The sequence below is a fragment of the Sceloporus undulatus genome, chromosome 2 (assembly GCF_019175285.1).
Source record: "Sceloporus undulatus isolate JIND9_A2432 ecotype Alabama chromosome 2, SceUnd_v1.1, whole genome shotgun sequence".
Classification (NCBI taxonomy): Eukaryota; Metazoa; Chordata; class Lepidosauria; order Squamata; family Phrynosomatidae; genus Sceloporus; species Sceloporus undulatus.
Window position 1 is genome coordinate 270,404,797 of NC_056523.1, and position 13,739 is coordinate 270,418,535.

Sequence of the window (13,739 nt, forward strand, 5' to 3'; positions counted from 1 at the left end):
TTGGAAGTATAATCCAATGGCAATCCGAACACAATCATGGGTTTAACGTTATTGCGTGATAGACTACCACACACAATTTTGGACAATGGGAAGTCAGTCCGAACGCAATCATGGGGTTTCACGTTATTGCATAAGAGGTGATCACATGCAATTTCAGGCAATGGCAAGCTATTTTCGGGCAATGGGAAGCCAGTTTGAACGCAATTCAAATTCACGTAAATTCGCTGAACTAGCGAATTCACGTGAATGCGTTCTGCCCTCACTTTCCTTTCATTCGAAATTAAGAGAAATTCCTCCTGTGTGATAAACTCCATAGCCCAAAAAAACCACAAAAAACTAAAGCTCATTTCCTTAGAAACACTTTGCCTTAGGAGTAATTACCAAAAAGTAAAATGTTTAGAAATTTCGCAGATGATACTTGTTAAGTATTTTACTGGGGGGTACATTTTTTAAAAAAAAAAAATTGTACTCCTCACCTTCACTAACCTGAATCTTTTCAAATTCAGGTAACAAGCATGTTCATGGAAATGACTTATCAGCGTCTACAGGTACCTGCAATTTCCGATTGCCTGCGTTCCCTTTTTGTAGATATTGTAGTTGATATGGGAGGTAGGCAGCATTTCAATTTTTATTTTATTTTTGTGACTGAGTTATTGTTTCATGCAAGGATCAGTAATTTTTCCAAGAATGTTCTGGTGTAAGAGAGCTTTGTTCTAATTTTCTAAAAATAACACAGTTTAAAATGTTACTTGTCATTATGCATGTTGTTTAAACTCGCTTCATCCTTTGGAACACTTTGTGTGTTCTTATTTTAAATAGACATCATATGAGATAAGTCCTACTCACATCAACAGAGCTTCTGTAATTCATATATATAGAACTTTTGTTCAAGAGAGTCTAGTAGTATAATAAATTCCCATATCTATGAAAAATCTGAAAATATCACAAAGTAGAAACGTATTTTCAGAACACACAGGCTTGCAACAAAAATGGCAGCCATGTCTTCAGCCTGTCTGCTTGTCCATCAAACATCCCTGTCTACTGGTGTTTGTGAAGACATGTATCGTAATTATTGCAGGATTCTAGGGGAGGTGAACTAGATGTTACAGAGGTAATGTGAGAAGTTAGCCAGAGGACTGTGTTTCATTTAGTTCCATTTTTACTCTGGGAAAAGAAAGGGCTATGAAGATTTCCAGGGTAAACCTGTGCACTTAGATCTGTCTTTTCCACTCCCTTAACTGTCACATCAGTTAAGGAAAGGAAAGCCCTGCTCATTTCTTAACAACACTGTGTGACTCACAATTATTTCTAATCCCATTTCACTTGATAGGAGTTATATTGCTAATACTTCGATTTCTGATAGAAATGTAAAAGGTCTGAACAGTTTGACATTTGAGGATGAGGGAATTGTTCAGTGTCTTTGGCGAAAAGGTATTCCAAAGGAGACTTTGGCGGAAGATTGAGAGGCTTCAAAGGTAAAGTTTTGTAGGAAAACATTAAGAGACTTGGGGCCTGTACAGACGGGCACTTTGCACTGGCCTGGGCCCAAACTAGGGTTGCGTGGGGGCTGAGCGTTTACAGGCTCAGTAACCCTACCGTGCACTCTGGCTGCCATCATGGTGCACTCCCATCCATACGGGGTGCACCATGATGACGTCCGTGTAGTGCAGCGCCAAGATAGCGCCATGCGGACATCATCATGGCATGCAAGTGCACTAATGGCGCCCCGTGCGTGGCCTGAAAAAAAACCAATGGGGAGTGGGTTCTTTTTAAGCCTCCTGGAGGCTGCGGCATTTGGTTGCCGCGGTCTCCATCCAGGGCAGAATGGAGTGGCATCTCGCCTCCCCTTTCTGCCAATCTGTCCAGCCCTATTGTAGCCACCACTCTTGATCAGAATCTCAGCAAGTGTCCTTGAGTTGCAAGCAGACTGTGTTAATCACACTAAATTCCCATGGAAATCACTGGAGCATAAACTAGTTGTGGTACCTTTTCTTACTGATTTCAGTGGGATAGGTTTATGATTGATTTATTCTGGAGCTAACCACTTGAAAATATTAGCATAACTCTCATAACCCCATCCCACCCCCAAGTAGAATCAGTAGCTAGAAAAAGTATCTTCAGAAATTTTGAGTTGAGTTTCATAAACTTTGCAAAGTGGCAGGTTTGCAGAAACTCATACAAGTGCTTTGTTTCTTGACATAGAGGGTATGTGCATTTTCGGTTATTCATCCGTTTATTTCACTTGGTGTTGAGATAAAGAAAGGACCTGAATATTAAACTGTAGAAAGAACATACTACCAGGATGCAAGAGCAGTTTATTTGAGTAACTGAACTATGAAGTAACTGAAAAGTATCGTGTAACATTTGAAAGCAGTTTTTTTAGTATCAAACTTGAAAAGATTACTGAATTTGCAAAACTTGTCCAATGAGATACCAATACTGTGATTACATTCTTAGATCCAAGATACTGAATTATCTGTCACAATATTGGCCTAACCCGGGGGGGAGGGGGGGCAGTTGGTTGCAGAACTATGTCCATCAGCAGATTCGAGAAGAAAGTGATCTCCCCTCCCCCGTATACCACCCCAAAAACAGTACTCCTGAGCCAGAAATCATTCAGGGATGTTTTCATAATGGAACCATGGGCTCCAGGTAAGAGAGGGGAAAAATTCTATAGTGCTATCACTATAGTTTACTGTGTGTGATTGGATTTAGATTAATTTTTTTAAAAAAAAAGTGTTCCCAATTCCTTTAAAAACATTCCACCCACCATTCTGAAAAATAAATTTAGTTGAGAATCAATTTTCTTAATTTTCTCCAGATTTAATATTTTAGTATTAGACTGTGACAGTGTCTTCCTTTTACTTTTTCTACATCTTTCCCAGGGTCCTTTCACAAGAGGGTATGATAGCTTCATCAGAGAGCTTTTATGATATTATAAATTGAATGAATATGTCAGGAAATGGATGCACAGGCTGATTCAGAGGCTATAATTAGATTTACAAATGAAACCTGATAAGATCCTGAGTGTGATCCTTTAAACCCTTTTACTTTATTGGCAAACGCTTTATGAGGATTGTTCTAGAGACAGCCTGTTTGCCTGTGATATTCTATTTCAGCATCTAGAGAGTTCAATCATAATCCATCCTTTTAGGTCCATTTTTGTTGTTCTCTCTCAATCTCAATCTCTCTCTGTTTGTAGGGCAGTCTATTTCATTTTCTGTGAGTGCATAACATTACATTATAACATTTGTTTTTAAAAATATATTAAAACTGTTGATGGCAAATGAAACTATTGAAGGGTTGCAGTATTTTTAAAAAGCAACAGTGCTTTTTTAATAGTGAACTGCAAAAGCTGCAGTGTTAGAGATGGTTGGAAAAGTGTATCAATTTGGTCTTATAGGTTTGAAACATCCAGGTAGCTTTCTCTATAACAAATACTGAAATCACCTCAAAAGAGAAAGTAGGTACATGTGCTGTATAACTAAGTTGAATTCCTAGTACAGTACTCATTTTTCTTTCCTTTTTTTAGTTTTTTCCGAGATGTAGAGGAGAATAATGGGACAGTCCCCATGGACCAAAAAGCCTGTGTTCCTCCTGGCATAACATTATTCTGTTTGGGCGATGCAGGCCAACTTCCCAGGGCCAAGATTGGGCCAGATCCTGGCAGACCAGACAAGGATCTTTTGGATCCACCCTTTACCTGGGATAAACAGCCCTTAGTGCAATTCAGTTTGAACACCAGTTTGCCATGGAGTTTCCTGGCTGTTTAAATAGCCCTGGGTACTACATACCTTTCTCCACTGTAACTCCTACTGCGACATCACCACCACCTGTTGCCATGTCTGATGTGGAAATGGGGCACCTGGCCACATGGGTGCAGCCAAATGCCCCATTTCTGCATCAGACATGTCAACGGGCTGTGATGGCACAGAAAGTTATGGAGTGCATGCCAGCAGCAGGTCCCCCGGCCCGTGCGGGGATGGAGATATAAACATGCCGGGCCAGGGACTGACCCAGATGAGCACCCGGGTCAGAATACCATGGGCTTTCCTGTTATTAGAATTGTTTGTGTGTTCCTAGCATCACAGGTATGTTAACATCTCAGAACATCTAGTTGTGCATCTCTTAGTGTTCAGAATATTGTTTTCCTTGTTCACAGTCAGATATTTGTAGCTACTTCCTGTTTTACTTGCTAGTGCAAAGTCTGTGGGGACGGTCTTCCCTTGCAGGTTCATTGTGAGTGATTGGGAATTAACTGTATGTTGTAATATCTCATTGCATTTTTTGCTCCTTATTTGAAAATAATGGGAGCCTATTAGCTAGGAATTTCTGTGCAGTGACATCATTAAAAATTTAGCTGAAAGAAATACAATGCTTTAGGTCCACTCTTTCCTTTAAAATACTGTAGTGTATTTCTCTTTGGTGGGCAGCAAACACTATGTTAAAGATACACTTTGTCACTGGTGGTATGAATACAAAAACTCCTACTTAGAATGAAACATAAATTACCGCTTGGTAGTTTATGGAGTTTAAGTTCTTTCAGGTAGTTACAAGGAGAATGCTGGTTTTGTATTAAGAATATATGATTAACAATGTCTAAAGAGTTTATAGACCTCAGTAGACCTCTAGGGGACACTAGACCCCAGATGACAGTTGTAGCAGTTGTTCATTGAGAACACTGGTGTGCCAAAGATGGAGATAAACGTTTGATAACATGAATAGAGACTGTTAGTTAACAGCTGTAGCAGACTCTGTTGTAGAATGTAAAGGCAGCTGTACAAATAAATGGGGTTAGTAACACATTTATCAAGGGAAATGTTTAATGCTTCTTGGTAGAAAAGGCTTTTGATAGCTTTGCTATACCTTACAAATTACTAAGTGGTGTCTAAGCTAGCCACTAATTTTCTTCTGTTGCCACAATTCTTTTTAATCTGAATATTTTAGTTGTATGTATGCTTGCTGCAGTGCTATAGGATACTGGTATAATTTAATAATTTAATAGCAAAGGGTATGAGATGAGAATTGCTGTACTGAAATCTCAATATAGTACAGCTTTGAACTTGCCAAACCCTTGAGTAGTGCATTGTTCTCTCAGCTTCAGTCCCTTGTCTATAATAGGAAGATATTGGTCTGCCTTGCTCAGGATTACATAGGAATGTGTGTGCAAAGCATTTTAAATACTTCATATGCTCAGTACAAGTGCTAAATATTGTTATGTGTCTTGATCTTTTTTGCCAAACAGGTACATATTTCTGTTGGATATTTATAACGGCTTGCCTTTTACTCAGATGTGAACTAAAAGAAACTAAATAATAGAGTAAATCTTTCTTTGTTAAAATAATGCATAGATTTAGATAATATCATGTTGTATATTTACAGATGAACTGTAAAGTACTTTGTCGATGATTATATATCATTTCAGTATCTTCCCAGAGAAGGGAAATACATTTACGAGCCCTTTCACTACATACTCTACGCTACTATTAAATGTGAAATTTGGCTTCCATTCATCAGTCTTGGCAATCTATTCTCACAGTATAAGGTTAGGTTTGATAAATCAGAACTTAATTGAAAATATGCATCTAGTCTATGTAAAGTGTAATTACCCATTTAGCTGTAGTGGCAAAACTGTCCTGCTTATTTATGCTTTGTGGAAAGGTTCTCTTGACACCATTCATTGAGGTTTATGAATAAAGTCTTTCATTTAGTAATATCATCTGGAATAAATGTATACATGTACACACATGCATGCATCTTTGAAACAGACAGGACCACTGACAAGTTTCTGAATGGGCCACTCACTCAGCCATCTTGTTAATGCCACAAGAGTCTAGCTTTGTCTCTGGCTGAAGGCATGTCATTCACATGTTTTCTTTATCCTTTAAAAAAACATGTGCCTGTTCTCTTATTTCAGGAATTAATATCTTAAGGACTAATAGCACCTGGTTGCTTAGAAAATTAATTAAGTAGATATTTGACAATTTAAATTAATTAATTAGATATTTGATTGTGATATAATATATAATATATACATTACTACCTTGTACATTTTAGTTTACCTGTTTATATGGACCTCTTCATACGTGAACCAGCTCTACTATAAAATGTGCCTTTGATGAACCACAATAGTGCTTTTGTCTCACTTATATCCCCATCCCATAGATGAACCCACCACATGGAACTGCTTTGTCTCAATTCCCTCTCTTTGGAGCCCGATTGTTACAGAAGTTAGAATCATTTTGGTGCCAAGTTAAAACCTGGCTTTTTATTAAAGCCTTCAGGCCAAACTGATTTTATCCAGGCTGTACATGTTTATATTATTCGATATGGTTTTAACTAGTTTTACATAGTCTGTTTTATTTTTTAAAAAACTATTTAATATGTTTTATTATTTTAAATTGATTTTATTGAAAGCTGCCTGAGATCTTCAAATAAAGGGTAGGGTATGAATATTTTAACTAATATATAAGTGAATCCCTCTGTTAATTTTTTCTGGGCCAGTGTTAGCCTCATATGCACCAGATATTCTCATGTAGAGTGTTATAGCAAATATGAACTCCATTGTAGTCTACACAGTAAAGCCTGTTGACCAGTACAGTCCACTTTACTTTTTCCTACATGCACACAATCTGTAGTGGGCCAGCTTTTGTCCTAAAAGAACAGGCCATGAGAGAAGAAGGGTATAGGAAAACTATGACAGAAGAGGGTTTGGCTGTTTGTTAAAAATGGAGCAAAGCGCAAAGAAATAAGGGTACAGTATGTGCCTGAAAAAATATGATAGATCTGTGGATTTTTAATTCACAAGTTCTTAATACTGTTAGTTTATCAAAACCATTGTTGTTCCTGTTCATTTTTCAGTTACAAGTATATGAAGATGAAATAAGGCACTAATAGCCATACTGCCATTAAGGTAGTCAGGCTCAGATTGTTCTCTCTCTTGTTATAGAAAAGGATGTTAGTGGTTTGGCCACTTAATAACGTAGACTCCTGTTATCTGAGGAATGAAGTTTATACTGTAGTAACATTCTTAGTATTTAATGAATATTTATTGCTATAACTCCATAAATGTCATCCATATTAATCTACACTTTCTTCATTTCTGCCACTCCTCCCTCCAACAGACAATCTACAGTATATCCATAGTTTTTTGTGGGGTTTTTGGGCTATGTGGCCATGTTCTAGAAGAGTTTCTTTCTGATGTTTTGCCAGCATCTGTGGCTGGCATCTTCAGAGAATGCTTGCCTGGAAAGGAGTTGGGTTTATATATACTGTGTGATCTGTTGCTAAATCCAGTCCTGAAGACTCAACAAATGCAAATGAGAAATCTCCCATGGTCAGGGGTTTCCCAGCAGACAATGAGCACTAATCAAGCAGACACTAATCCTCTTTTGCATAGCCTCCCACCCTGAGGCCTGCTGTTAGCAACAGAAGAAGACACATGCAAATCACTCCTGGCTTCCCAGGTCACACAGTATATATATACCCAACTCCTTTCCAGGCAAGCATCCTCTGAAGATGCCAGTCACAGATGCTGGCAAAATGTCAGGAAGAAACTCTTCTAGAACATGACCACATAGCCCGAAAACCCCACAAAAAACTATGGATGCCAGCCATGAAAGCCTTCGACTCCACAATCTATACAGTATGCACTTTTCTACAGCTGTCAAGCTTCACCCAACTGTTTCAAATAAAATCTAAGAAAATAATATTGACCTTATGTGTAAGAGATGTTACTTTTCATGCATATTTTTAGACTGCTTTGGCACATCTGGAATCTCTTGCAATTGACGTTGAACAAGCTCATCCACCTGCTAGTAAAGAAAGCATAGAATGTCTCCCACAAATTATTATAACAGATGATCACAATGGTAAGGATAAATACCACATTTATTTATTTTGTTCAAATATAATTTTAGAACATTATGACATCCTGTAGTGTCATATGCACATGTAAGTTTCCCTTAGACCTGTTTATATCCTTTTAGGGCTCCGCAAATATTGTTATTTTCCTCCTTCCCCCACAGTCACCAAAACTGCAGACTTAAGGCCGGTACAGACCAGAAAAAGAGTTGGCTTCCCAGCAGTATGGGGCCGTGACGTTCAGACAGCAGCATGCCCCCACGCCACCGGGAAGCCACACAGTTGACCAAACATGCAGTGGTTTCACAGCCTTTCTGCAGCACAGCATTTACACATGCTGCACCGCAAAATCCCAGCTTTCTACCACTTATTTTTATGGCAGGGAAATGCCGGATCGGGGCCACAGCACATGGTTGCTATGGCCCAATCCAGCAATCAAAGGGATGGCATCACGCTGCCCCTTTATGGAGGTCTGTTTCTGCTCTTACTCTATAGCCCCTAAAGCCAATTCATGTCTCAAGGGGAGAAGACAGAACCAGAGAAGACATGAAAGATTTACAGCAGCTCTGAGGACACGGGTGGATCTCAGTGCTGATGTATTCATTTTATATCTGGATAATTCTTCTCACACCCACAAGTCACAGAATGGGGCTTTGGAGATACAGAGGTTGGCATATGTCTCAGCTTGGCATAGAGCCACATAAATAAAAAGATCCACATGTGGACCTACTTCATTATGCTGAGCCATAAAGAATTGCAACCTATGATTGCGCATTCTGTGTTTTGCCACCATTAATGTGAATCTGATTTGGCCTGCAATTGAAACAAGGCCAATTACAGTTTTATTTTTAGCTTTATTTTTGATAGTATTAATTATGCCATGTTGATCTTTAAAGCTTTTACAACTTTTAGAACTGCATACTGATCCATCTCTTTCTTTTTCAAAGCTGTAGGTCAGGAACAATGCTGTGCTATTTGCTGCAGTGAGTATATCAAAGAAGAAATTGTAACAGAGCTTCCATGTCACCACTTTTTTCATAAGCCTTGTATAACACTTTGGTTACAAAAGGTGTGTATTTATTTTACTGTGTTATTTTAAACTCAATTTTATGATTACTTGTTTCTGTGAAACATTGACACAAGCAGCTTATCACATGCTTTCAATTGTTCTTTATGAAGGTGGTAAATAAACAGAAACACTTCCTCTTGAAATAGTAGCAGCCTGTTCCCAGTATTTCCTATGGAGATATATTTAATTATTTTCATGGCCTTTTATTTTGAAAGTATACCCAGAAATTCTATAGGATTAGAGTTTGCACTGTTCCTTCAGTTTTTTAGAACTTTAACTTAAACACTCCGCTAATTGACTGGCATTCTGTTGAGCAGTTACAAATATATATTCAAGACATAACTTTTCTGTGTTCATGTTTACAGTTGTGGGATGATTGCACATGCCCCCCAACCTACCTTAATGGCCAGCAGCTGCAATGAGTGATGGAGCTCTGTTCTGCTGACGATTGAGGTTTCGCTGGTAGAATGGGGCTGGAAACGTCATCCTGCTGCACCCCAGTTGCCATCAGAACAGAGCTCTATTACTCAGTGTTCATGCTGGCTGTCAAGGTAGGTTTGGAGAATCAAATCAGGTGATAATACATAATTAAAGGACCGTTGTTTTAAACAATTTAAACTTTTTAACTGGATTTTTGTTCTTTGAATAAGCAATTCAAACAAATGTATCTCTTTTTTATGTTTTTAATTGTATTGTTCTTTTAATGTTGTAAGCTGCTCTGGGGCCCAGTTCTGGGACGGGTGGGGGGTGGGATCAGGATATAAATAAATAGTGTGCTCGTGTTACACATGGGCGCGACATACACGGCTTTCAGCATACGCTGAAAGCCATGCCAGAAAAAGCCCTCATGTGCTCCTGAAGAAATAATGGGGCTCCAGCATATGCAGGATTTCCCTTACGTGGGGGGGGGGGGGTGTTTGTTGTCCAGAATAGATCCCCCATGTAAGTATAATTATAATACATAATTACACATCCGTAACTATGTGCCTCCGTGGACTATGTTAAACTGGATCAGTTTGAGTTGGTGAGTACCGAGGATGTGGACAAGATCCTTGGAAGTGTTCGGAAAACAACCTGCTCTCTTGATCCCTGTCCCTCGTGGTTAGCGGCCCAGGGGGGACCGGTGGTAACATCATTGTTACACCGGATAATTAATACATCTTTGAGAGATGGGCTATTTCCATCGGATCTTAAATTGGCCATAGTAAAACCGATCCTAAAAAAGCCCTCCCTCGACCCCCCTGGTACATAATAATTATCGGCCAGTCTCGCTGCTACCATTTCTGGGAAAGGTGATCAAGAGGGCGGTTGCTATCCAGCTTCAGACGGTCTTGGATGAAACGGATTATCTGGACCCATTTCAAACTGGCTTCCGGGCGGGTTACGGGGTTGAGACAGCCATGGTCGCCTTGGTCGATGATCTCCGTCTGAGCATTGACAGGGGAAGCGTGTCCCTGCTGGTGCTCTTGGACATCTCAGCGGCTTTCGATACCATAGACCATGGTATCCTTCTGGGACGCCTGGCAGAGGTGGGAATCGGGGGCACTGCTCTCCAGTGGTTCCGGTCCTACCTCTCTGGGAGGTCCCAGATGGTGCAGCTGGGAGACGTGTGCTCCGATGAGAGGCCCCTTAAAACCGGGGTCCCTTAAGGGGCCATTCTGTCTCCCATGCTATTTAACATTTACATGAAACCGCTGGGAGAGATCATCCGGAGACATGGGGCGCGGGGTTATCAGTACGCTGATGACACCCAAATTATTTTCTCTATGTCTCCGACTGATGCAGTGACTGGGGATGGCGTCTCTCCTCTCGTGGCCTGTCTAGAGTCGGTAATGGGCTGGATGAGGGAAAACCGACTCAAGCTGAATCCAGAGAAAACGGAGGTACTAGTGATAGGTTCTCCTGGTCCAGGAATGGTGGTGATTCCACCTGTCCTGAACGGGGTCACGCTCCCTGTGAAGGACTCCGTGCGCAGTCTGGGGGTGCTTCTTGACTCGTCGCTTCACCTGACTGCTCAGGTGAATGCGACGGTCAAGAGCACCTGTTATCAGCTTCGGCTGATCCGCCAGCTGCGCCCATACCTGGCCCAGAGGGACCTAGAAACTGTTGTACATGCTCTGGTAACTTCGAGACTGGATTTCTGCAATGTACTGTACTCTACATGGGGCAACCCTTATACCAAACTCGGAAGCTGCAAATGGTGCAGAATATGGCAGCCCGGCTGGTCACTGGTGCTCCCAGGACCAGCCATATAACACCGGTTTTAAAAGATCTCCATTGGCTGCCCATTCGCTTCCGAGCTCAATACTGTAAAGCCCTAAATGGCTTGGGCCCAGGATACCTAAAGGACCACCTCTCCCCATACATTCCGCCTCGCACCCTCAGAACGTCTGGGCAGCAGCTACTGAAGGTGCCTGGGGCCAGGTTAGTCTCCACATCTCGGAGGACGTTTTCTATAGCTGCCCCAGCCCTTTGGAACGCGCTGCCCACAGAGCTCCGCTCGTCCACTACCCTGGCCCAATTTAGGAAGGATCTTAAAACCTTCCTATTCCAACAGGCATTCCCCGAATAAATATCCTGTGGGCCTCCCTCCTCTTTCGTGGCCATGAGGCTGGGCTATGGGGCTTTTTACTGTTGGTTTGTTTTAATGTGTATTTTATTTTATGTGTATTATTGATTGTATTTTAACTTGTTGTAAGCCGCCCTGATCGGAGGAAGGGCGGCATATAAATAAAAATTTTATTATTTTTTATTTATTTAACTACATCTGTGATCTAGAATCCCAGCCATTAATTCCTGCTGAAGCTTAATCTACAGCGTAGTTTTTACAGCATTCCCTTTCTAATCAGCAAGGAGCAGATAGAAACTCAGTGTGCTGTGTTAGCAGCATTTCCTTCAGAGAACTAGGAGACTGATCAAGAGCTCTGTGTTTTTTCCATTGTTGATTTGGTGCTCTTATTTGCTAGATTTGCACCAGAGTTCTCTCTGAATAACAACAAGCTCTCAAAATTGGTATGTTGGTTCAGTCTACATGGCTTAAGTAAGTGAACGAAATGCTACAAAGCAGACTGAATAATCTCAAATGATAGTATAGAAGATTTGAAATCACTTGCAGAATTCACATCTCTCCTAAAAAGTTTTATTTCAGTGAAATGTGAGCTAAAGGAATTGTTTTAGTAATGTGCTAGGCCTTTTATGCTGGAAAATTTGATTAGATTATCTCTATGGCCATGACATTAAACTTGAAGACTTCAGAAACCCCTGCTATGCCAACAAGTGAAAAGCTAATGTGCTGGGGGAAGGCGAGTAAAGTGCTACATACAAATCAGGTTTCCTGCAGAACTACTTAAATTTATCTTTCTGAAATATATTCTGATTCATGTACTGTGTAGGTTTTCTATGAACTTTAAACAGATTCTATTTGACAGAGACCTTAAATCTTCAGTGACACGTTTTGCCACCAAGTGTGATTTAAGAGTGATGTCCCAATACCTCCAACAAAGACAATCTCCACTTTGCTTGTACTAGAAAAATCCTTCTGTAGTTGACATGGCCACTTTGAAGTAGGCAACATGACCATTGTGATTGGTGTTAACATAATTGGCTCCTTAGTTTACTTGTTCGTCTACAAAAAGGTCTTCAGTCTAAATGTATTTGAAGCCTGCCTCTCGGCATTCTTGAGACAGTCACCTGCATTGCAATTAATTGGTGGTCTTTTCTCTCATCTAGTCAGGAACGTGTCCCGTTTGCCGTCATGTGCTTGCAACTGTGCTTCCAGAGCCTGACACTCCCACAGTCACCTTCTTGCCTGATCATGATTCTTCTCCTTCAGTCCAAAGTACTTCAGGGACACAATAAAATGAACACCTAAAAAAGAGAGTCTGGGCCATCACATTTTGCTGTAAATTTCTCCTGTTTAATTACAATGTGAAATTGCTTTGTATGTACGTATATATAAATATATATAAATATAAAACACTTATATATTAGTTTAGAAAGAATGTATGAACTTTCTAAATGGCTTAGGTTTACAGTAAGAGTTAAAATTATCAGAATGAAAGGTGTAAAAGATTGAACTAATTTTCTGCAGTAAAACATATTGCTGACTAATGTTAACTAATGTCTAATGCTTATGTCTGAGGGAATGATAATAAATATGGCACTTGTGCTCAAGTTAATACAACTGCAGTGCAGTTGCAGCTTACAAAAGTTATGCATATATCCTGTTTTACATTATATAATATTTGAGGCTTGGGTTGTCTCCTTTTGTTTAAAATTAGTGCCACAGTTTCTTTGTACATAGCTCTTTCATATTTGCATCAAATGTGAAGATGTTCTGTGATCACTGCAGTAGTATACTTTGGTTTCACTTGAAATAAATAGCATAATCATAAATTTCCTTGTGATTTAATAATAATTTTGTGTGTATCTGTAAGGGAAATATTGCTCTATGTTCTCAAGTTTCTTTATTTAATTCACAAATCTGTGTCCACCGATGCCTTTTATAAGGGCTCAGGGAACAGCAACTGTACTGTAGATAGCCTGTAGGAACTAAGCAACTTGACATACTAAGAGAAAGTAAGAGTATTTCATTAAATATCAGTTGCTGGTTTTTGGATAGATATGCTTTGGTTTAGATTTGTGAAGAATGAAGGTTGTACGAAAAGGGTCATACTGTGCGCAAATCTTCTGAAATAGTATGGAAAGAAATTCAATACTATGTCACAAGGTTTACATAACAGCACAATGTCTCAACAAATTAATCTTCAATTAATTCTCCCACCTTCATGTTTTTTTATAACTGTGC

The 13,739-nt window shown here is 39.8% G+C and overlaps 1 protein-coding gene across 10 annotated transcripts in view; it reads left to right on the forward strand.

Annotated features, from left to right (window-relative positions):
• PJA2 (praja ring finger ubiquitin ligase 2) overlaps positions 1–13,327 on the forward strand; it is a 131,845-nt gene extending 118,518 nt beyond the window's left edge. For 7 of the 10 annotated variants that reach the window (XM_042450081.1, XM_042450079.1, XM_042450085.1 and 4 more), the window contains 4 exons: positions 507–548; positions 7,757–7,871; positions 8,811–8,932; positions 12,662–13,327. In XM_042450081.1, the coding sequence (XP_042306015.1) occupies positions 507–548; positions 7,757–7,871; positions 8,811–8,932; positions 12,662–12,790 (408 nt within the window). In that variant the 3' untranslated portion in view covers positions 12,791–13,327. Of the gene's footprint in view, positions 1–506; positions 610–7,756; positions 7,872–8,810; positions 8,933–12,661 lie in introns of those variants that run through there. The other 3 variants (XR_006102006.1, XM_042450083.1, XR_006102007.1) reach the window with 3 other exon arrangements.
• Positions 13,328–13,739: the final 412 nt, after the last annotated feature.